Source organism: Thunnus albacares, chromosome 4 (genome assembly GCF_914725855.1).
Source record: "Thunnus albacares chromosome 4, fThuAlb1.1, whole genome shotgun sequence".
Classification (NCBI taxonomy): Eukaryota; Metazoa; Chordata; class Actinopteri; order Scombriformes; family Scombridae; genus Thunnus; species Thunnus albacares.
The window spans coordinates 35,667,786-35,693,580 of NC_058109.1; the positions used below are offsets into that span (position 1 = coordinate 35,667,786).

The following is a 25,795-nucleotide window of genomic DNA, read 5'->3' on the forward strand; positions in this document are numbered from 1 at the left end:
ACTCATTCAGGGGGTCCAGCCACTTTCTAGAAAGAGTATGAACTAGGAATGTAGAGAGCCTGGAGGAAAAGCTGGAAACAAAGCAAAAGAAGAGAGAAAAGGGACACAGCAAGAATTTTCACAGCCCACAATCACGGAGAGAGCTTTGGCTGGTGTAATGATGCATGCAAGGGTTATAACTAAACTAAATTGCCCATCGCTGAAATGTCCCTCTCGTTTTCTCTGAGATAACCATAATCATTCAGTATGTAGCCTTTTTTGTCTTCATTATCTCTTACTATCTCTGAGTTCAATATTTATTTGGTGTGGGAGTGTATTTCGACAGTAGAGAGCCCATATTTTCTTCCACTGCAGGATTATATACATATGAGGAACACTTCTGAAAAATGAGATAAGCCATATAGCTAAATAAGAGTTTTCTGCATACATATTGATGTACTGTGAATAACATACTGGTTAGATCTTAAACTGTAGAAATACAGTGGGAATAAAGACAATGGCCACTTCTCCTCTTTTAATTGACACAATGGACTGTGCCAAGATCTTTGTACACCTGCTCTTATACATTCTTTCATTAGTTTATCTGCACCTGACCCTCAGTATCTGATGGCAGGCATGGTCATGTGCAGGTGTTGCTTCCAAAATGTAGTGAAAGAGCAGGTGCTGTCTACTGTATCAGTTATTGGCTGGTACTAGGTGATGTCAAGTGGTAGATTACAAGAAATGCCAGATGCAAACTAACTAATTGCAGCTCTGTTTTAAGTGTTAAGTAGCTTCACACTGGAAAAAAATGACAAAGTGAAGTATGGTTAATTCCAGTATTGTTTGGTTTGACATTTGACAGAGTAACATTTTACTGCTTACCTCAAAATCTTCAGAGAACCCATGTTGGTTATTTGAGTAGAGTTCAGAGACGTGTTTGATGAACTGCTTGAAGGGAATGGCTTCCATGTCATCTGCAGGGGAGAGAAGAGACCAGTTAAACCAGCCTTAGAGGAAAAGTAACGTTCCCTCCCAACTGCTGATACTGGACTATTCCCAAATCTGACTATATTTGTGGACGACACATACATGGTACCTGCCATTGATAAGTAAAGCTCAAGCAGTGACTCATGAGCGAGGCTGTGCCAGACCATTTCCATTGTTTTGTCAGATCTATTCATCCCTTACAGAAGAGTCTAGGGTTACAGCAATATGAGCATTTGAAGTAAACCTCGCCAAGTAAAGGTGGAATTATGGTTCTCCGGGCTGCACGTAGGCACACATGCAAGGGGGTCTTTTCTATTATACTTGTATGTAACACATATACATTTGTTTTCATCTCCGTTGTGGACCCACCTCCTCACAGCTATTGAATCCTGCAACCAACTTGCTTGATGTGCAGGTCTACGCTAAGTGTTGTTGATATTTGGAAGGCGTGCACTTTGGTGCTTCTGTGAGCCTCTGCGACCTACAGCTACCCATAACACCCTTCTCTGCATAGATTTGCAGGGATGTTTACGTGTATCTTCGGAAAAACATGATTCCAGTTTAAGCTTACAAGTCACAAGTTCAGTTTTCAAGACTCTGGGAAAGAGCAGAGAAATGGTTGATCATGTCAGGTATGGCAGATCAGTCTGAACTATGATGTGATTTAGTGGCCTGAGATGACTTTTGTTGTGATTTGGCGCTATATAACATAGTCACATTGTTCCAGTTTGATAACTGAAAGCATTGACCAGTGACTGCCCAGCGAGTACATCAGATGTAAGAAGGGTTGGGATGTTGATGTGTGACTGAGGGAGAAAACAAGTTTGTCCATTAAAAACAATCTCACCACAAGGGCCGTTTAGCAGCTGTTCTGGAGCTTTCAGTCGTATCACATGATCTTTTCTCAGCAAAATGAGCTGCCCGCTTGTCATGGAATTGCACTGTTGGTGCTCAGATGTCCATTTTTCTGAGCTGAGATTGAAAGTTCATTATTGACCTTGGAAACAGCAGTTGAGGAAAAAAATCTCACCATGAGGTCCATTTAGTAGAATGAACTTTCAGTCTAAAGCAACATGGGTGAAAAGTCCTTAAAGTTCAGAAAAAAGGAAACATTTACAATTCCATGACAACTGGGCAACTCCATTTGCTGATGCAGATCATGTGAGGTCAACACTCAACTTTCATTCTCATCGTTATTTACGTATTGTACAGCCAACATAGATATAGAAATAGATTGATAGAAATCAGTGACTCAAAATGCCAGGATGTATGCTATAAATGTATGTACTCATGATACTGTGTGGTGCTTTGACTAAATTAATTCCCTAGAATGGCCTCTGCCAAGAATAATGCAAGCTCAGTAAAGTTTCAGTTCCACTGCTTTACTGCAGAGGAGCAAGCAATTAAAAACATCCAAGGAAGCTTGTTTAAGTCATTTTCCTGTTGCTGTGATGGTTTGTCACTCGTGGGAGCTTTTAGCTGGACGACACAGGATTGCAGTGCATGTTTCATCTGATGGCAAACACTTATATACAAACAGTTGCAAAGTAGCAGTCAAACGCTGACAGCATAAAGAGCTGAACTCGACCCAGATGATCAGGGCCTGTTCAGTGAAAAGGATGCAAAAACATTACACAAGAGCTAAAACTCTCTCACAGCTCCTTTCAGTTTAGTCTTCATCAAATATTAACAAGAGCATACACTCGCTTTCTCTCTCTCACTTTGTGTCCTTCGAGATGCTCATTTATGTATGCAAATATGTCAAAATTAGTTGTGTCAGTAAACACAGCAGGCGGCTGAGTGTTGAGAGGAGATGTCTGGAAAAGCCAATTAGCTATATGGAGAACTGATCCAATCTGTTTTTATTGTTTTTACATATTTTTCAGACTGTAGAGTACAATCACTAATAGATCTGTTGTAATGTCCAAGGCGCTTAGACTATATTAAGAAAGCAGCAGAGTCTTAATAAGGCTATGGACACCTTTCTTTTCCTAAATAAAAACCTTCAGTAAACCTAATAACCTCAATAAAGTGTCCTACATGCCTTATTTATAGCACAGTATATCATCAACACAAAAATGGTTGGCTCTTCAACAGGGTTTGAACAGTGCATGACTGAAGTGAAATTAATTTGGACTGCTGGAGAGTTCTTTTAGTTGTTCTCGTGGCTACAAACAGACGTGCACCCCAACTGACAGTGTGGATGTTTGCTTAGAAAATTTCGACAGAATGATGTCCAAACAAATGTCCTCCAGAGCCCTTTCATCTGACTCCTTAAACACACATTTTCACTTGAGGTGAAACATATTCTGTACCAGCAGATGCGTCATCATTTCAACTGAGCAGCTACGTTCAACAACATTTGCTTTGATAATTCAGGTTTGTGGCCACCTGAAGTGTTTAGAGAGTAGACACTTACGCTTCATTTTTATAAGGACATTCTCATTTTCACATTTTTATTCTGTTTGGTTTCAGACAGATCGGGGTCTTCTCTAAAACAAGGTGATGTTTCAATATATAAGACTCTATGGATTTGTATATCACTAAAGCTTTTATGAAAACTAAGTATGATAAAACTTAAAAATGCTATTTTTGCTCATGTTATGCTTTAAGGAGGAATAAATAAATCTCATTGTCGATTTTTAAAATGAATCTTACAGTGAATAAAAGAGCATATATACTGACAAACTCCCAGGTCAAGTTTCAGTGTGACTTTTAGGGAGTATTTTTGCATTTATTCAACAGGTGCAGTGGAGAGGCAACAGTAAATGAGGAGAGAGAGGAGAGGTGACATGGACAGGCAGAATTTGAGTATTAAAGTATGTATATATAAAATATAATATAGAGTATTGATCTGGCTTTGTTTGTCTGTGTGTGTGTGTGTGTGTGTGTAGTAAGTGGCTGCTACCTGCAGGTTTTAAATCCAGCACAAGGCCTTAAAGAGGATTATGGGATGTGTGAGGCTCTAGGTCTGAGCTTATTGAGAAAATTAACACGACTAACATATGGTCATACACCACATCCTTGTCTGCATGCAGTGGACTCTGATGCCACACAGTGTGTGTCATGTGAGGCAGTATGGCTTATTTTCTGATAATTAGCCCTAACCCTTATCAAAAAACAAACAAACCATACTACAGTGATGTGAGCCTGTGTTGCTGCTGAGGGGAGGGACACAGGCTCAATGGCAGAAACCTTTTTTTTGTCTGTGCTAGACTCTGCCATGCTGGGCACACTGGCCCTGGTGTGAATGGAGGTCTTTGGACTCAGCCAAAACCCCATTGTAAAGAGGCCTCGCAAGCTTTCAATTGAATTGACGGGTTTGGATCCACATCCTGGACCTAAGGACCAAAGCTGGACCAGCTACAGATCAGTTTCCAAGCCCTGTAGAGGTCTTAAATATATGTGTGTGTGTGTGTGTGTGTGTTCTTTGTAATTGGTGAACTGGGCACAGCCTCTCTCTCTCTCTCTGTCTTCATAGTTTTTGACTGATGGCAGCACAATAGTTTAAAGTGTGAGCTGAGCAATCCAAAGAATTTCATAGCTAACCGTGTGGTTTTGCAGAGTTTCTACCATACTTCAAAGCCTTCTCTCTGCCTCATCCTTTTAGTTTTGTTTCTTAATTTGACATTCAAAGTGATACAAAAAACAGCATTCAGATATCACTTTCTATCTCTGTTTGACAGATATGTGACACTATTGTAAAAGCTTGATTAACTTTACTCACACAAACCAGTCACTCATCTCAAGAAATAGGTTTGATGTAAATGTGTTCGGGTTGCTTGTCAATCAATGTTAGTTCAGCCTTGGAGTCAGAGCAGGGTAATGATAGTCCACATAAGAAAGCTAGGTTCTTCTAGTCATGTGTCATTTGGCTATGTAGACAAAAAACAGACCTTTTACAAGGTCTGTAAGACAGGTTTTATTGTTGAGGACAGTGGAAAAAATGATAATGCGCCTTCAGCTCACAGAGAGTTACAGCACCAATGATAGTGCTGGTGATTACAGGGGCATCTGAGACAACTTACACTGACCAGGCAGAGGAAAATGTTTCCTTAACAGGTCTACAGCAGGAGAAAGGGGACATATTCCTTTTAGGGAAAACCCAGAGTTCTAGTCAGCTGGTAGATCTCATGAATGAACAATGTCCTACATCCTTTATTTGTCCTTGTGTTTGGTTTCATCACTCCGTAGTGAGGAGTGTGTAGCAGTGTAATTATGTTCCATATACCTACACACATGCATATGTGGCTTTATGCTGCTTATCCAGGCTGTTTGGTCACTGGAAGCTGAGACCAGTAGGGTCAGTAGGGTCTCATGCTGGCTTGTAACCTTGGACCTCTGCTGTAAGAATAGCCCTGACCTACAACCCTGCAGAGTGGACAACCACCTCACACTGTGCAGGAAGACTGTACTGAGATAGATGGATGGAAGGGAAGAGGCAGCAAATGGAAACAGGAGGGAGTACAACAAAATGTTTTTTAGACAAATAAGGTCTGATAACTTATACTACTGCTGCAGCTGAGGATTCAGTGCCTTGCCTCTAGGCTCATCAGCAGCAGATATTAAGAGAGAAGTGTTATTCATTCAGCAACAGTGGGCCAACAGACAAACCAACAGCTAGGTCTGGAATCTCTTGCCCTGGCAAGGTATAACAGCACATTAGGCCAGCAGTTTTTCATGGTGATCATAGATGTGAGAAGTGCTGAGGCTGGATGTTACCTGGGATGGGGATGACAGGGATTGTCTCATTGGGCACCACCCTGGGAGAATTGCTGTCTTCCACATAGAAATGGGCTGTCTGGAAACAACGTCTGAGATGAACATAGAAAAAGAGAGATATTAGATTTTAACAACATCTTTTAATTACATCTGAGTAAAGAGTTGCTTCCTGAGCATGAATTGGAAAAGTCTCCATTTCAGAACAAAATATGACATAACGGGTTTAAAGGGTAAATCCAAAGCCTGGCAGAAATATAGCCTTTCAGTTGAATATGAAGGACGCCTCCTCAGCAGCGTTTGTGGTTTCCTAAATCCATGCTGTCCCCTTGTTTAATAGTTAATTCATGTCAACTATATCATATTTATCCATAGTTTCCTCAATTTTCTCCCCGGTTTTGAACATCCTGTTCCCCTACACCATGTGCTCTTTGTCACTGCCAACTGCTAACTCCACTGTTGTTCCTGAGAGGGTATTCATTTGTCCAATACACGTTAAGTCACCAACAGTTTCTTTTGAGAAAGACCTACACTAAGGTCGATGAAATATTCATGAAGTTCATTCTCCCCACCAGATTCCACACCCTTCATGCAGGATCCCTGAGCAACTAGTAGAAGTTGCAGGTGCAGCAACAAGGACTGGATGCCTCACCTGATTGCCACTCAAAAACATGGCTAATTGTGCACAATCAAGCTGAAGGTGCCTCTGCTGGATATTAGTCCTGGGTTTCTGCTGTAATGTACATCATAGTTCAGGTGGTCATCAGTCACTGGTAGATCCATCATATAAAGTGGACCAAAGAAAAAGATACTGCAGGATGTGAACACTGTAAACCACGCATACACTCAGTCCACTGTAAGATCAAACCAATAGTTTTGATCTTATTTTTGGGAGAAAGAGCAGTTTCTGCCTGGGCATCAGTCCCCTGAGGGACACACCTTCATGGGTCACATCATTCCAGTGAGGCAGCTAGACATGACATGATTTTTTTTATCCACTCTGAATGCAGTTCATCTTCATGAGAGAGAGAGAGCTAGTGTGTGTGTGTGTGTGTGTGTGTGTGTGTAGTTGTATTCCTCATGTGTGGGGACATAAATCTGTTTACACAATGACATTGTAGGCACTCACCTCCCTTTTGGGACAAAAACAATTCCCCATAACATCAAGGTAAGGTTAGAGTTAGCATAAGTCTCCAGGAAATTAATGCAAGTCAATGTAATGTCCTCTGAAGTGATGGAAACACAACTGTGTGTGTGTGTGTGTGTGTGTGTGTGTGTGTGTGTGTGTGTGTGTGTGCGCACGCAGAGAGAGAGAGAGATAGACAGAATACAGAATTCATCATGGCAGTCAGCAGCTGATAGTCCTCCTCCCCTTAAAGTACATACAGATGGCAGAGGTGGACTTTGAACTCCACACACGACACAAGACACCCACACACACACGAATGCACACATGCACACACACACAATTACACATTCAACACAAACACACACACTGCAGTCCTTTCAGCTTGTCAGAGCTGAGACTTTTCATGAACAATATCACATTTAACTGCTGGTTTCCCCGGAAAGTCACTTTTCAATTTCAAAGCACTATGTGTTGTAGCTGACACACACACACACACACATACACACACACACACACACAAACACACACACACACATACACACACACACACACACACACATACACACACACACACACACACACACACGGAACGTGGCTTATTCCAGGTGTGTTTGAAGTCACATATATGTAGAAGCTGTCGTTCAGGAGCAGACACATCAGTAAGTCTCCTGTCGTGTTTTTAGTCTGTGACGGTGACTTTGACTATTCACAAGTGTGATGTTTTACATCAAACCGCTTTGAAATGGAGATCTGCATCAAGCATTTAGAGACAAGTTGGAGATAAAATACAGCAGAAAGAAGCAGAGGATGTGTCACTGTCTTCTCTCTTAAAAGACATTCAAAAAGTAAATTCACAGACAGTGAAAGAGAAGTAGACTAGCTACATTTCTATCCAACTATAAGGCAGCTATAAGAGGAAAAATCATGCCATTGATTGTGCCATCTTCCCAAAATGTGGTGTCAACATGATTACTATAACTGATGTTCAATTAGTATATTCAAATCCTGAATGGAAATTAAGAAATGTTTTTATCTTGGCTATAGGTAGAAAAGGTCGCACGATGATAAAGACAAGATGAGAAAAAGTGAGCGTGTCTTCATCACATCGTCATTTGGTCAGATGCTTAAAACGACCTATGTTGACACGTAACTTCTTGTGTGAATAATGACTGTCTGTCAGGAACAAAGCTAGAAATAGTGTCATGCTGATATTGCAGACCTCTGTTACCATTCTGTCTCCCACCAACAGTCATTGTTGGTTTCTTTTTACCATGACTCTAGTCTTTCCCCTCATTTTCACCAAGTAGATTAGAGAAACCTTAGAGATGGAGAATCAGGAAACACTCATACAGGTATGAAACTTTTTTTGTCAATGGTCATATGGCACTGTCAAAATGTTGTTTTTGTTGTTTAGGTATGAGAACTTGTTGGGCATGTTGTACTACTGATAGGGGCACCTGATCAGAGAAAAGTAAACATGTCATTTAAGGAGGTGATAAATAACCTCCTGTTTTGCCGTTTATTATAAGTATGAAGACTTGTTGGATAATGGACACCACATTGTGTGTGAACCGAGGACACAATGTCATTCAAGACAGTAACATAAATTCCATATTAGTGGTGAAACACTGATGATCCATGAATACAGAAGCATACTGGTGTCTTCATTATCCAATGAGAATTTTCATGTAACAGCAGTTGATAGAGATAGATTTGTATTTTTATTTTAAGTTGAATTTGCTGTGCGCATTTGAAAACCTACACTTCATTCCTATTGAAAAGTGTTGAAATGAAAGACTGGCACATGGCTTGTGTTACACTCAGCCAATGAATGAAACTTAATGTCTGCGTGTGGACTAGCACTTAGTGTCCCAATCTACTACTACAACTTCCAGTCACAACAACAGTTACTCAACACCCCCCCTGAATCAACAAGCCTGTGTGTGTTTGTGTGTGTATGTGTGTGTCCGGACCCTCCTACCTGTATTTGATACAGAGCAGAGAGCAAAGAGCGTTCATCCTGGTGAACAAGCAGAAGAGAGAGAGCAGACGGGCTGCCGCATGCTGCTGCTGATGAATTGAGACTGAGTGCACAGAGACGGAGGGACAGAAGGAGGGAAGACGGAGGGAGGGAGGGAGGAGGGTTTTCCTAACAAGGCACGGAGGGGGTTGTTCCCTCTCTCTGTGACACCAACACAACCACACTCACACCCACAAGTCAATCCCAAGCCACTTCCTGGTGGGAGACAGCTGGTGTCATGATGCATTCAAGTCACATGGGACTAACTTGACACAATCATGCTGTGGTTTAAATAAATTATTTAAAAACCACAAAGACGCCATACTATAGTTCAGCTTTTCTGTCCACTTCTTTTCACACTTGTGGCACATTTTGTCAATATCTTTGCCAACATAATACTAAGTTTTGCTTCAAATACTTTTTTTGACACCTTACTTCACTGAGTATACAGATCTACCGACAAAATGACTTTATAAAGAGACAATAGTAAGGGACAAGATAGTCTATCCACAAGGTTCCACTATCTCCTAACACTTGATTAAACACATTTGTTATTTGTTACAGAAAAGAAAAATCTTCAGGCACTCAGCAAGGAGAAATGTTACATTGAAAGCATTTGAGTAGGGTGTGTCCTGGTGACTGAGAGGTTCAGCTGCACATCACAGTTTCCTACTTCTGTACTAACAAGGGTTCAATAAAGAAAAATATGGCCCTCCCAAAAATTGAAAAAGCCATTATTAAGCTTGGAATTATTGTTTAAAATGTTGGCTAACTAACTTTTTGAATGGCTTTTTCCTAGGAGTTCCTGAAGAACGTTTTCTTTTCTGTGACTATTTGTTGGACTTCCTGCATATGAAAGTGATTGAGTGCTTGGCCTCTGCAGTTTTTTTTTTAAAGCCAAATCACCGTTCAAAGTCCCTCAAGTGTTTCTCCTCATTGCTTAAGATGTTTGTGGAACAGAACTGGTGCCTAGAATAGATTTGAGGATTAAGTATTAGAAAGGTAAGTTCCAGGTTTGGAACAACCGACTTAAGGTACAGTTGTGTAACTTCTTTTTCATGTGGAAATCTTATATACTGACAGGGGGAAAACTGGATCCCTTATGCAACTTGGCATAAGCAGGATGTCATAGAAGAAAAGTCATTCATACCTACCAAGCTACTAACCTATAAGAATTTCAAAAAAGTCAAATTGTTCATGCTAATACATGCTACTCTGCTTGCTTAATGTTTCCTTATAAATGCACAAATTACAATGTGTGCATTGCATGTGCAGAATGACTTGAACACAAAACATAAAGTTCCCAGATCAGCTGAGGTGAAATATTCTTTCTAACAGGAATTTTCTTTTACAAGGAAAAGTGAGGCAAACAGTTTTTCCTGGTATGATACTCATGTTTTCTTCTCTCCCATGGGACCTGAATGCAGCAGAGCAACAGTTTGGGTAATGTGGGCGGTACCAAAGGGTGTTGAAGAGCCAATAGGACTGCAGTGAGGGTGGAGTCTGTGTGGAACATGGGGTTATGACCTGAGCTTTGCTCCACAATAGGATTAAATACCCAAACACACTCCCAGCACCTGCTGCCAAGCCTCTGTGTGTGTGTGTGTGTGTGTGTGTGTGTGTGTGTGTGTGTGTGTGCGCGTCATTTTTTTTATTAACAAAAGGTTAATATACAATCATTGATATTTCACAATCAAAAATTAGTTGAGAAATTGTTTCTATATTATGTTAACAAAGGGTACAAGAAATATCAATGTCTGTAAATTTAACAATAAGACAATTAGCAGGGTATATTTTATGTAAAATTTTGAAATTTACTTCCTCAGCCTTGTTTGAAATACAGTAATTGTAAAGTAAGGGCCAAGCCCTTCTCCAGTTTATGTTCTCAATTTGGGACCTTTAGAAGAACTCGCCTCTAGGTACAGTTTTATTCTTTCTTCAAAAAGTTTGGCAAATATAATTCAAGTTAAAGTTAAAGAGTTAAATTCTTTGAAAGGAATTGGAAAACTGTGTAAAGACGTAAACTGTTCATAGGACAGTATATTATCAAATTCATCAAAAAGATTGAGAATATGATTTATATCTCTTTGGGACCATTTAGGACAGAATAAGGATTTGTGTCTGATAAGTATGCCGCAGTTGTTCCAGAGAAAGGTTTTGTGAGTTGAGAAATTGTGGACAAAAGACAGCTTCCAGGCTAGAAGGGCTTGCTGATGGAATTTTGACAATATGATTTGCAATCTCTTTGCCAAAAAATTACATGTCAAAAGAAAAGAAAAACCTCCAGTTTTGTTGGAGAATTGGTTAATCAAATTAATTGAATTACAGAACTGGTTCTTGTCTTTTTAAAAAAAAGCGTAGTATCATCCGCGAGTTGGGAAATTTTTAACTACCAAAAATCAAACTTCCTTCAAAATTTCTATGATTTACAATATTAATTGACTAAAATAAATAAAAAAAAGAAAAAATGGGGCAGCTCTGCCTGACACCTCTATTAATTTGGAATCTAGAGGTATTAAAAATAATTATAACAGAGCTATTAATATCTTTGTAAAATATTGAGTTATTACCTAACCCAAACGCCTTGAAGGACTGTAAAAGAAATTTGTGCTTGATTGTGTCAAAGGCCTTATAAAAGTCCAAAAACAAAATAAATGCCTTAGAAATAACTGCATCTGCATAATACAACAAATCTAAGATGAGTGTTATATTACAACTAATATGTCATTTTTTCATAAATCCTGTTTGAGTTTCAGATTTAATAGGATCTAGCCCTTCCCTTAATCTGTTTGCATATACTGTGTGTGTGTGTGTGTGTTATATGGCATGCAGACTGGATGCCACAACGATATGTCACATATGTTCTATTCATTTTCTATGGAGACCAGGAGATGCGGCCGTATGGTACATGATGGATATGACGTGACCACGACTTGACCTCAACTCTATGCAAATGAGTCCATCCAGTGCAATGCACCTGGCTTACAAAACTCAGATCAAACTGTCAAACTAGGCAGCGCTGATCAAATATGAATCAAGATTCCGCTCCTGCATTGCCTATTTCTCATCTCAAATGTTTTCAGAAACATATTTTACTGTACCGTTTAGCTGTAATATGAGAATGTTTTTTACCAGGCTGCCATTTCTTCCTGTTAAAGAGAAGTATTTTCTTGCCGCTGTTGCCAAGTGCTTGCTGCTAGGGGAATGTTGGGTCAGAGTACAGTCTTGACCTGCTCTATATGAAAAGTGCTCTGAGATGACTTCTGTTGTGATTTGATGCTATAGAAATAAAATTGACTTGACTTGACTCAGGTGAATCACAGACAAATTTAACTTCTGTATCAAATATTGTTACGTCAGTTATTACTGTCTATTATATTTTTTCAATCAATCCTAAAAAGCAAGATAAAACCTTTCATAGAAAACTGCTCTGTGAGACACTCATATCATATCTAGTCTTGGTTTTGTCTCTGCCTTAATACAAATTATTTCTGAAAAGATAAATTTAGCTCATTCTTGGATCTGATTTGAATAATAGCCTATTAATTGTACTAAATATTATCTTGAAAACTTGTTTTCCCCATAACAGGCAACCCTGGAGGTTTCAGGTAATGCTCTTTGTATTTTTTATCATTTCACTGAGCTTTAATTCACACAACAACAAACAACAAAGATTTAGCATCCCCTGACACCATCACTCGGAGGACAAATCCCCCTACAACTACGGGTGACTCTCTGTGCCTTGAAGCTGTGCAGTAAGTGTTTACCATGCTGGAAAAATGAAGAAAGTAAGAAATCAGCTTATTTAGGGGGAGGATACCCCACTGAAAAATAATGTTACATTCACACATCCCACTGAAAAGATGGTAGAGATGGAGCTTTACCTGGAAAATACTATTAATCTCAGTTCACAAATTGAAGAACTGAGGTGAACTGAGATTAATAGAATTTGGTGATGTGTCATGATTTCATCAGTGAGATGGTTTTAAAAATACCAGCTAATGCTTCAAAATGTAATGGCCTGTAACTGTGAAGGAAACTAGCTAGACTGTGAAGCGAATTTGTAATTCTCTTCTTTATAAAGTTTTCTTGCAATAAATCATTATCCTGTTCATATGCCAACTGCTTTGTTCTATAATACACTGCTGTAAGATCTACTCCCAGATCTGCCTTGTCCTTCCCTTGAACCCATGCTAAAAACCTCCCTGTGACTCTAATTATACTGATGAATTGTCCCCCTCTCTTACATTTTTCATGTATCGCCTATAAATTCTGTGTGAAACAGTTGTGTTGGTAGTGAACTCCTCTGCATTGTAGTATATGTGGTTTTCCCTGCTGCAGCCTAATAAACATGACTCTTCTGCTTAAATGAGGCCTGCCTCAGGCTCTGATTTACTTTTCTACATCATCACTACTAATGTCCTAACACTATCCATGTTGTGAGGACGAGCATTGTTCAAATCCATTTTAAATTCAAGTGGAGATGCCAAATCTGTCAGGTTGACTTTTGTGGAAATGTGTATAAAATGATACATGATATATCTAAAATATCTCCATTTGGTGGAGTGAGACATCGCAGGTTTAAATATTTCCCTGCAGTTAAGTATTAGAACAAGCAGATGCAAAATATTTACTGTATATGATACTTTTATACAGTGTATGAACTAGAAACTCACTGCCAAGAGGATACATTCAAAGGGTTAATCAAGAGTTAAAGAGATTAATGAGTGTTTATGCAGGTATAGGCAACAGTGAGTCTACCAAGTGGCGACTGAAAAATAAGCTGTGCATCATTAGCTACAGCAGTGGTGGACATACAGTACATGGTCACATGCAGTTAAACTGCAAAATGGTCCAACTTTCTACTGATGGGTCTGGCCATTCATTCAGCCAAAGCCAGTCCCGACTCTCCTTTCAATGGGTCACAACTCAGGATTTTCCACATCTGACTATGAAAAATACAACAAAAGGGATCTTTTAACATGGCGTCCTATGTACACAGTCAAATGTAAATAAATATAAACAAATGATTGCAAGTTTGTTTAAAATCAATCAACCAGCCCTTCCCTCTCTTCTAGCTAGCTTCTTTTCCACTATAGCTTCTGCTACTGAATGGATTTCACAAATTAGTATTTCTGTTATTGCTCCTCCTGAAAAGTTGAAACAAACTAAAGGTATTTTCTCATCATATAGGACAGGTCAGCTCTAGACAACAGGGGTACCTAAGCAAGATTTTCTTGCTTAGGGCCCTGCTTAAGATGAAATTATACTTTCCATATCCATGAGTAGGCCTGCATGAGGATCCATTAGGATCCACATGACATTCATTTTGTGATTAGAGGGTGTATGCATAGGTTCTGTCTGGGCATACGTGTACCACCAATTTGTCCATGCAGCCACTACGCTACAAGGCTACTTGCACTTCTACTGCACATGTGTGGATCGCATCCTCCAAGCGGATTCCAGAAGGAAGTATAAACAGAACTACTACACATCCATGGTGTCCGCAGCTGTCCACTTCTTCTTCTATTCAGGCCTCTACTTTGCCTGGAGCCGAGAACTATGAAATAAAACTATAAGATATATATATATATATATATATATATATATATATATATATATATATGCGTGTGTGTGTGTATATATGTATGTATATATATATTATACTGTATTTATATTATATTTATTTTGTATACATTTAATTTTAATTAATTCCATCTGATTTCCTAGTACTGGTCACTGCAATGGTACCACAGTTCAGGGGGATTCCCACATTTTGAGAAAGTGTGAGTCAGCCCTCAGGGCCCCCCTCATGCTGGGGGCCCTAAGCAGGCACTTATGTCACTTGTGGATTGGACAGCTCTGATATAAGATCAGTGGATGCTACTTTCAGCATTGTAACATTTTCTTGCTATTTTAACCACCAATTTTAGCAACAATGATTCCGTTAGCAATAAGCAACTACAGTTCCCTCTTTACAGGGGACATATTCTGCACATTTCCAGGTCTACATTTTTAATCTGGGGCTCTACTGGAATATCTTTGCATGATTTACAGTTTACAAAACTCCTTATTTATCTTCTACTGGCCCTTTATACAGCCCCTCAGTTCAGCCTCAGTAAGAAGTCTATTCTGTTGGTTAGCTTTGGGAAGCTGCATCATGGCCAACTTCCAGCCACCCGGAACGCTATGTTAAACCATGAAACAAACTATAGTGGTGGAATTTCACTTGTCAACGTCAACTTCTAAAATACATCCATACATATTCGAGCTGAAATCTGATCCGAAATATGAGAATGGACAACACAAACAACACATGGAAACATTGCAACATTCCAAACGAAGCACTCAGTGCAGGTTGAAACCCCCGGCTTTGTGTGGAGCATTTCTACATATGTTAACCTCAAGTTTTGGAAATCTGACCATGTTTAATATAGATATCCGACATACTAATAGTATATATATTACAGAAAATCACAAGAAGCATAATATGGCCCCTTTAAGTTCATATACTACTGATTTGCAACAGTAGTTACAGATGCTAATGGAACAGAGCTAGCTAGGAAGGACCTTGGTTCTCTTACTGCTCATGTCTATAATTTTTTTCCACCTCAGTGTCTCTAATGTACCAATCTTGGCAATGATGTATTTTCTCCATGTCATCTTCAACCATAACTCATGCCACATCAGACATGCAACCTTCCAGTCATCATCCACCTTTCCCACCTTGAAGCTGCCACCAATGTGAAAGTAGTTCCTAGGTGTTGGTGCTGTTGAACCCACCTCCAGTAGACAAGCACAGCCAGCAGCAGGACAAGGCAGAGGAAGGTCAGAGCTGAGACCACCACCAAAGGTACCAGCCACTCCACACGACCCAGCCCCGCCTCAGACCCAGGCCTCGTCTGGTGGGTCAGGTTGGTCACTGCACTGGGACGGTCTGGAAGACAGGGATGAAGAAATTAATGAGGGAAAGAAATGCACAGACAGAAAACATGGAGACAGACAGGATGAGGATATGATTGAGAAAAGGTCAGAATAAAGGCATGGTTTCCAGTTCATACAGAGGGGTTAAAGAGTTGATTATCAATATGAATGAAAATAGAGATTAGAGTAAAATGAAATTAATGAGGCAGTACGACAGGAGTAGAGGAGGAAAAAGCAAGCAGGACTGACTGTGATAGTCTTCATAATTAGCATCTTTATCTTAAATCGTATATGATCAATGGTTCAGGCTTTCTCATATTTGCCTTCATATAAAAAGGAAAATATATGAAAGCCTTTACCAGTTATCTCTCATTGTAGAATCAATATCACTGAAAAGACAGGAAATCAAAGTCAAAAGAAGCTTTTAATGTGAAAATACAGCTGTCTTATCAGCCTGGATCAAAAAGAGCATCCTATCCCCCTTCACTGAGATCCAGTGATTCTATGATCATTCTCAAATTAAATTCAGCTGATGGACAGTGATGATAATTTCTCACACTAAGAAAGGATTTTAACGTGCATATGCAATCTTCACAGAAGATCATGTGTTGTTGTGCCGTGACCTGTCAAAGTTCTCTGACAGAAAAGTTGGCATAATATCCTCTATCTGTTTATATACAACCTTATTAATTGTTGGACGCAACTGAAACAAACCATAGCTGATTAGTAGAATTTTGGGAAATTAAGTTCTTAAAACATGAGAAATTGCAAAGAGCAGCTGTAAACACTGCACAGGTACAGTTAAATGTCAGCAAGTGAATATGGCATAAATTATGTGCCATAGGCTGTCTTCTTTAAAGGAATAGTCTTACAATTAAGGAAATGTCTTCTTGACAGTTTTAAAGTTGTTGGGAGAGTTTTATTTCATGTTTGAGCTAGGCTAGCAATTATCCCCTGCTTCCAGACACTGCCTGTGACCCAACATACTTTATACTGACTCAAGCCAAGTTTTAAGTGGGCGGTGTGTTCAAATTAGCCTGATAATCACATGGAATTGCCTGAATTTGGTTCTAACCGATCAGTAGCATCATATTCAGTCAACACAGAGACCTGAAGAAATACATTGATTTAAGAGTCGTTATTTCTGTTTTCCTGTACAGCTGCTTCCACTCTATCCACTCTTTCACTATACGCTTAAACACTTAATCATTTGGTCTATACATTGTAAAAGAAATAAAAAATGCATTCACAATTTCCTAGAACCCACAGTGATGCCCTCAATTTGCTTGTTTTGTCTGACCAACAGTCCAAAACCTAAAGATATTCAATTGACTGATTGTTTCCTATGTCAAAAACAAAAAGTGAATCTTAACTTTAAGAAGCTGGAACCAGAGAATGTTTGGCATTTTTGCATGAAAAATGACTGAAATGATTAATTGATTATCAAAATACTGTAGCTGCCAATTCATTTCTGTCAAACTACTAATTGTTGTGGCTCTACTGCTTTCTCCTTGTTAAAATTCCAGTTTTTAGACTGGCACAAGCATTGCAAAGTTTCAGTTTCATTGGCATCTTTCGAAACATGTCTTGTTTCATTTTCTGTTCATGTTGTTGTTCAGTACATAGCTTATACTTTATTAGAAGTTTTGTATAGTGTGGAACTGGGGCACAAGCTAAGCTAGGCTAAACACATTCTAAACCAACTGTATCTCTGTACGGTATACACAGAGATGAAACTGATCAATATCTCATGCTGGGTGAAACAACAAACAAGCTTATTTCCAAAAAATGTATTTTCCTTTAACTTTATCTAGCTGAAAAACTGAGGGTGCTGTAACAAATAGGAAGCATTAAATAAATCTAAATGAATACAGACTGTAGGGTCAGTTCCCAGCTGATGTTCCTGCCCTGAGCTCTGCACACGCCGCACACTGCTTGATGGAGTGCAGCCAGGTAACTGCATCAAAACAACACACAGCTCTGGATAATTTGAGGCATTTGTTAAATTCATGTCTCTTAATCACCACCACCACAACCACCACCACCACCACCTACCCAGTTCAGCTGCTGCAGCCGTGATGTTGCTGGAGCTGACGCCGGCCCCCATGGCCTTCAATCTGTAGCTTTGCCTGGAGCCGAACGCTACATCAGGCCGGGCCCCTGCACTGCACCACAGCTGGCTCTCATCGCCACTAACTCTGCATCTCCTCTCTTCACACACACAGACATGCACAGCGCACACAGAGATGCTGCCTGCCTCTGTCCCCTTCTCTTTTCCTTCTGCTTTTCTCTTACGATTACAGTGGTCTGCCAAAAATAAATAAATAAATAAACCTCCGCCAGCAGCAAGCAAACACACACACACACACACATACACACACACGCACACACAGAGTCATTCAGTAATGTGCAGTGAGATATATACTAACACTCCCAACACACACCATACACACATGTAACTATAAATGGAGCAGAGGCTTTTTTTTCTTCCCTGCAGCAGAGTCTAGCCTCCAAGCCTCATCTCCTCTCGCCATGTCTGAAAGTAGGCCAGCACTCAGATCAGAGCAAGAAGACAGAGAGAGGCAGAGAGGATGAGGGGGCGGTGGTGGAGGGAGAGAGAGAGGAGGGGGTTGGGCAGAAGACAAGAGGAGATGGACAATAAGAAGAGATGGATAGAGCGATGAAAACAAAAAGTGAGGATAAAAAGATGCAAGTTTGATCAGTGGAGAAAGGAAAGGATGCTTGAACAGGAGAGAAAGGAAGACAGATTGAGAAAGATTGAAGGAGGAAAATTCAGGGAGAGGTTTTTCTGTTCCCAGTTCCACAACTGTAACTCTGACATCCCAGCTCCACAGGCTCCACAATCAGGGTCCTCACCGCTTGGCCCTGGTACAACTGCATGTCTTTTTCCAAGACTTTCCAGAATTGTCCATTACTTACAACCTTAACCTTATGGTTGTAGTTCATAGTTTAACCATCAGTGGTGGGAAAAATAGTCATATTCTATACTAAGGTAAAATAGAAATACTGCAAGTCAAGATATCAGAATGTGCCCTGTTTCTGGTCAAAGCAGAACTAAGTTTGAAAATTAGTTCAGCTTTTACTAAATTTTCTGTTGGGTTGTCTAGTCTATCAATGCATCATCCTTCATAAGCTGATGATGTGTTTTCTTATGTAAAATCTAAATTTGCTTGTGACCAGATAAATGTAGAGGGATAAATGTACAATATTTCTCTCTGAAATGTGATGAGGTAAAAAGTAAGTACCACAAAATTGTACTGAACAACACTAACTGTAGTCAGTTATGTTACCACTGGTACCTAAACTGCAAATACAGAAATAGAAACAAGAAGTCCTGAGAACTTCCTGCTAGCTTTTTAAACTTAAAGTCGTTTTTAGCACATGTGGTTAAAATAATAAAAATGGACATTTTGGGGTCATTCACTTTCATTCTAACAAAATAAGTGATGTAGATAATTTAAATTAAACTGTTTCCATTTGAACTATCTGGTCATCTGACTGCTCATGTTGCTAATGTTAGTCCCGTTGCAGTCTGTTGTAAAGCTGCGTCTGGCAGGTTCACTGTGTCAGCTGGATGTCAGCCATGACACTGAGTAAAACGTTCTTCTAAGCAATAGAAATGACGGCCAACATGCTGAGACTAAAGCCAGGTTATCTTAACACATCTGGTTTACATGTTTGGTATTGTATCTGGTAGCATTATGACTAACAGTTACATGTTGACATCTTTGCAAAATGTGCCTGCTGACTTACATTTTGTGCTTAATTAGCCTGAAGGCTAACATCTTTTCTAAATTAGCCAGCTAGCTAGCAGTTTGTTAAGGTAACTGAGCTAACTCTTCTTAAATCACAGTTCAATGTGTTGGAATGGAATAGCTATAGGGCTTATAATAGCTAATAGCTATAGGGCTTAAGTTGGTACTTCACTGGCTACATTTTGGAGAAGAAGCTTCCAAAATGGAGCCAGACACAGTTGTTAAGAGATGAATTAAGCTCTGCCTTGTCATCTGGGATTTGTAGTTGTTTGTAGCTTGCAGGCTGCTTTCTGAAATACTGACAAAACGCACTCAGTATAGAAACACTTCCAGAAACAGAAGCTCTGAGCCGGTGTATATTTTACAGTTACCACTTTTACAAAGTTGTGCGACAACTTTTAAGCTTTTGCCCTTGAGTCCCAGCAGCTTAAACAGAATAAAATTTGCTAAATGTGCTTTTACAAAGAGATTGAGAAAGCCATTTCCGGGAAACATCAGAAGATTGATTTTGCTCATAATAATGTCTGGTCTTGTGCTTAGACAGTGTCTCACAGCACTTGAAATTGAATTGATATCCCATGGTGTTTGCTTGGCTAATGCAGTGCCCTGCTGAAAGTCTTGACTAGGGGGAGGAGAGGAGGGAGAGCAGGAAGGGGGAAAGTGAAGCATTAGGTCTGCTCTCAGCTCCTTTTGGAACTCTGTTAACATTTTACTTCAGCCTGCATTACTGAAATCCAGCCACTTCACATCACTGCAATTCATCACCACTTATCACATTAAGACCTTTGAATATAAAGACTTATATGCCCTACCACAACACATTCATCTCAACATTATTCAACTCTGTTTTATCATGCTCCAAAACATTAGTCACAACAACTCTTAAACTGGCACACTATATCCAGTTGACTTTTATTAGATAAGTATTGTACATCATGGTCATTTTACTTGAAACTGAGTTATAGGTGATTCCCCAAACGTGTTATCTTTTTGTAGACAAACTTTCAGAACACACTGAGTACAGTAGAAAAGTACAAAGTTGAATAGTAACTGAAGAAGTATCATTGGTCCTTTGACTTGAATGTGGCTTCAAAATGATTTAAGCTTTAGTCTCAGTTTTAATGAATGAAACTAGCATTTGCTAAGTGTCATATACATACCCAACTGATGCATTCAATTCTATTTTTTTTCCACCTTTTCCTTTTTATCTTAATCTAAAAATAACTGCATAACCATTGATCTCAGATCTCTAGGAGATGTGAGTGGAGAGAGGGGAATTGGGATCAAAGCAGCCACTCTTCTACATCTTCCTGTTACTCTCCACAGAAATGACATAGCAGCAATAGTGACATTTGAAGATAATTTTACTCTTGGGAACCCTTGAAAACATTGCTGTGTGAATAAAAAGAGAGTCAGTAACTCTCTGTCACATCAGTGATATTATTACTTTATTTATTTGCACAAAAAGACCATGTTGAGGTGCATAAAATCAGCAAGGTCATACATGATTTCAATTCATCCAACATTTGGACAGACAGACAGCCATAGATATTAAACATTTGGATGGATGATTTTATTTCTAGTGATTCTTTCTGCCTTGTTGGATAACAAAACATTTTTCTGAGAAACAAGGAATTCTGAGGACTTACTGAATGTTCACTGTGAACCTTATCAAATTATTTTCTTTTGTGTTCATTGAAGAAGATACTTTGGAGTCCTCAAATAGAGTGAGGTCATTTGGAAGGGAAAAAAACTGCAGCCGGTGTCCCCACACAATTTTGTGATTGATAATTAATAATTATTTTGATAATTCCACAGCTCTATAATTCACCAAATTTCCACCTTTCTTGTTCCTGCTCTACAGATAATCAAAGGTACTGTCAATGTTTAAGTGAGGCTGTTGCACATTAGCTGACTCACCAGTATGGATGGAGAAAGGCCAGTGTTTCTTTTCCCCCCCTGTGCTGGGTCTGAGTGTTGCTGTGGGGTCCTCCAGGGCAGGGAATGCTGCCGTTTCATTGGCTGCCTCTGTGGTAGTGGCGTTAGAGTCAAGTGGATTGTGGGTGTGCACCTCCATCTGGTCCTCTATGCCAGGTGGTATGTTAGTTGGATCTGGTTCAGTCTGTTCTTTCTCCTTTGCAGTGGAGTCAGGTGTCTCACTGGGCGGCTCATTCACCACTATGCTGTTGTCCTTCCTCCCTGCCTCACCCACACCCCCTGATCCCTTCCTCTCCTTCTTCTCATCTTTCTCCTCTTCTTCCTCCTCTTCATCCTTATCCTCTCCTTCTCTTTCTCCATCCTCTCCTTGACCCTTGCTGTTCTCTCGATCCTCAGCCCCAGCCTGTCCATTATCTTTGGCAGTGGCCGTTGTGAGAGTAGAGGCAGAGGTGGTGGCATCTTTAGTGGGCTCAGTGGGTTCGCTGGTCGGGCGTGAAGAGATGGGATTATGTGTTGGTGCTCTGCTTGGCCAAACTGAGCTGGGGAAGGAGGAGATGACGCCGCCACTGAAGCCCAAGCCGGCCAGTAAAGTGCTGGTCACCACAGACGCCACTGTTGCCTGACTACCACTGGAGGAAGGGCCGATGCCTGTCGCCATGGAGACAAAGGAGAAGGGGATGCCTGAGGAGGTCCAAGTTGATGAGCCAGAGGAGATGGGAGCCATGTCGGCTGAGGAGGCTGGAGACACCGTCGGCTGAGAAAGAAACAATTAGAATTTGAAGTCATTTGTTGCTTTTCCTCCTCAGTCAGCTTAATTATTAAGGAGTTTAGCCCCTTAAGGTATTTTTAAGGGTCCAGTCCTTGCACAGTAAGTTATGTTACATGAGGTAAATTATGGGTCAATTAGTAGGTCGGTTCATAGATTAAGCAGTGATTAAGGCATTTTCAAGCTCTTCAGTGGATGCTTTTTGGATCTAGTTCAGGGCCTCCCAGGAGGGCCCAAAATAACTCTGACAGGTCACATGGTGAGGAAATACTCACTCTGACCGAACTGCTCAAAATTCATATCTACACTAAGGCAATAAATTGTGGTGAAGAGAAACAAGTTTGTTTTTTTTTGTTTTTTTTTTTAAATATTTTTAATCAAAGAGCTTGTCAGATGGTCAAACATTTTTGTAACTTTCTGATTGGCCAGATATGTGGAGGTGTGAAAGAAGGCAGATCCTGAAATTTTATACCCTACAACTACTTTATAATTTTAAAATTCAATTGAAATGTGATGGAATAAGAAATAAAACAACCAGTTTACGAACTGCTCCTTTGGGGCATACTGGCATACTAAGGCTGGGAACCAGTCACAATCCTGTGATTTCAAATTTTTAAACCATTTTAAAATTTTCAGACTCATATGAAATGTGCATTGAAAAAGAATCAAATCTTATCCTTAACAGACCAAAATCCATAATATTGGCTGTGTTCCTCAGTCTGCTTACATCAGTGATGATGTGGTATGACCCCTTTAGGTAGCCCAAAATAAGGCACAGTTTTACTTTATTTTAGGTGTGTGCATAATTTATGATATAATTTGGATATTCTTAAGGTATTTTAAGGAATATTTGTCCCATTGTCTGTCAAAAAACTAAAATGGAATCTGTATTTTGATGGTTTTTTTCCCCTACAAAATAAAAAATATCAAAATTACCATTATATTTTAGAATTGAATTGGTGTAATGCTGTTAGCCTACATGTGAACTACTACTTCCTAATCCTGACTTAAATTCCCAGTTGGACATTCCTCTCCACACGGGGGAGAAGATCCTTATACAGACACTGCTCTCTGCTGGATACAAAGTGAAAAGACAATAGTAGTGATTCACCTCTGCATCCCTTACCATTCCAGTTTTCACGATCCTCGTCCCTTCAAAGATCCTGGTGGTGTTTGCTGAAACACAGGTGAACAAAAGGGATAATCCATAGTTAAACACAGGAGACACAATCACGCAACACTTCACTTGAAGTGGCGTCTACAAGACATCCATGTGTGCATTGTATATACATTAATCAGAACATGATATAATGTAAATGCAAGGCATGAATACTTAATGGAGCAGCCAATACAGCAAATGCAGTTTGATGAAATGCATGTATCTCACTCCATTCCAGCTGCCTATTGCCTTTCCTCTGTTATTTTCCCTTTAGCTGGTGGCTAGAATTTACATAAATAACCTGAATATGAACAAATTTGTGATATTATGATCAAAGGAGTCATAACTGTCAGATTATACTGTTTGCATTTGGAGAGAGGCCTGAGAGAGGGCTGTGTACATGAAAGAGATACCAACTGATGCTCATATCGACATTTATGATGACATTAGAGATAATATGGTAGCAATCCATGAAAATTTGAGGTCTGAGAGGTGTGCGTGTGTGTGTGTGTGTGTTACCTCTGAAGAGCATGCTCTGGCTGAAGTCACTGCGCATGTCATTTGTGCAGACGGCCTGAACGCGAAACAGGTACAGCACGTCCGGGGAGACGGGAGAAATGACAGCCTCCTGGACAACACACACACACACACACACACACACACACACAGACAAAGAAACAAAATCAGTAAGCTTGACTCTGGCAGAGACAGGTCTCTTTAGGCAGAGGTGAACTAATTGGTCGCCTGGAGGAGCAAGAAAGCAAGAAAGATAATTAATTTATCCAGTAACACTTTGCTTTAAGTCCCCCAATTTAGCGTTCATAAGCAGTATATAAACATTTAATAAATGGTTTATCACACACTATAATGTAGTTAAAAGCAGATATAAGGACAGTTTTATCTTCTCCTATGAATACAACTGTGTTTTACTATATTGTAATGTATAATCTGTTTATACACCAGACTCACAGGAGGATTTATAGTTGTTGACAAATACATGAATGAATGAATGAATGAAAGAAACTTCTTACAACATTATAGTGTCTTATAATCCTTTATTGAATGTTTATATACTGATTATAAACTCTAAATAGGGAAATTTAAAAGAATCAATCTACCCTAAATGTGCATTCAAGTGGTGTCCAATGTGCCGGTTTTCATTACAAATCAAAACAGACGCACTTCACATTTTACAGTTCAGTACAGTCAAAAAACCCACAACACCAGAACACCAGCACACCAATCTGATGCAGTATGTCAGTCAGCCAGTGTAGTCTGTTGCTCTCCTAATCAAGCTGCAGTGGAAGGTCAACCAGAACAGCTACCTCGTACCCACATACACACTATTATTTCTCCACCGCCTTCACTCAGTTTACTTCACATTCTCAGAAAGCACATAACGCTAGGCAGTGGACCTTTGAGCTAAGATTCTGTGTCTCATACAGTAAAAGTCAACAATGAACAACCATGCTCAGAAACTTTATGCATGCCTTTCTATTCTCATGAATAGAAAATAGTTGAGCCAGTGCTGGGGTTTCTGCCCAACTATCCTGTCTCATAAAGTGTCAAGATTTCCAAACCAGTTGATAGAAACAACTCATGCTGCTATGTATCAGCAGGATAATAGATACATTATGTACATGCAGTCATCTCTGCTGTCCATCTCATATACTGGGGTGGAATCCTAAAACCAGTGAGAGATGAATTCCAGTTATATTAGACTATCAGACTTTGTTCATTCACTGACAATTTCATTACATGACTAAAGTCTCATTTTTTAATCAAGTCTGGCACATCTATTAGCCAGACATTTCATAAGCTGTTTTATCACTGCAGATCATCAGAATCACACAGTCACAAAGTGCAAAGATACAGTAGGTCATTGAACAATATCATACTCTCGTTTACGGTTTCAAGAGGTAAAATCAGTTCAATCAACCAGAGGGAGACACTTCACCATTACTATTGTCAAACGTCCTCACTATAGCAAGTATGTTAGCAGCACCATCACAGTATGTCGCATATCTATTATTGAACTATACTTGTGCACAATCAAACAATGAAATTATAAATAGAACTGATCTAGGGACATTGAAGTGAATGAGCTAAAAGCAACACACAGACTGCTTCAAAAGTCACTGGGAATATTGTATTTTCCATAGAACATCACAATTATTTGAAACATGCCAAAACACAAAAGTCTCTCCACACATTGTTCACTTTTTAAATTTTTTAAAACAAATGTTCACTGTATCCTGTCACAACATCTACACCATGAGGAAATCTTGCAGATTTCCCACAAAATCCAACATAGTGGACCACAGCATCTGTGTCCCAGTTCAGGCTGCATCTCCTTCAAAAGACTTATAAAAAAGTTTGTCCCTGAGAGAAGTGA

General features: G+C 39.6%; 1 protein-coding gene across 1 annotated transcript in view; it reads right to left on the bottom strand.

Moving 5' to 3' along the window:
- LOC122981010 (receptor-type tyrosine-protein phosphatase gamma-like) overlaps positions 1 to 25,795 on the bottom strand; it is a 489,168-nt gene that overhangs the window by 27,376 nt on the left and 435,997 nt on the right. Inside the window, exons 10-15 of the mRNA XM_044349485.1 lie at positions 23,920 to 24,028; positions 23,368 to 23,417; positions 21,458 to 22,229; positions 15,621 to 15,774; positions 5,692 to 5,783; positions 865 to 956 (exon numbers count right to left, since the gene is read on the bottom strand). Of these exons, the coding sequence (XP_044205420.1) occupies positions 865 to 956; positions 5,692 to 5,783; positions 15,621 to 15,774; positions 21,458 to 22,229; positions 23,368 to 23,417; positions 23,920 to 24,028 (1,269 nt within the window). The remainder of the gene's footprint in view (positions 1 to 864; positions 957 to 5,691; positions 5,784 to 15,620; positions 15,775 to 21,457; positions 22,230 to 23,367; positions 23,418 to 23,919; positions 24,029 to 25,795) is intronic.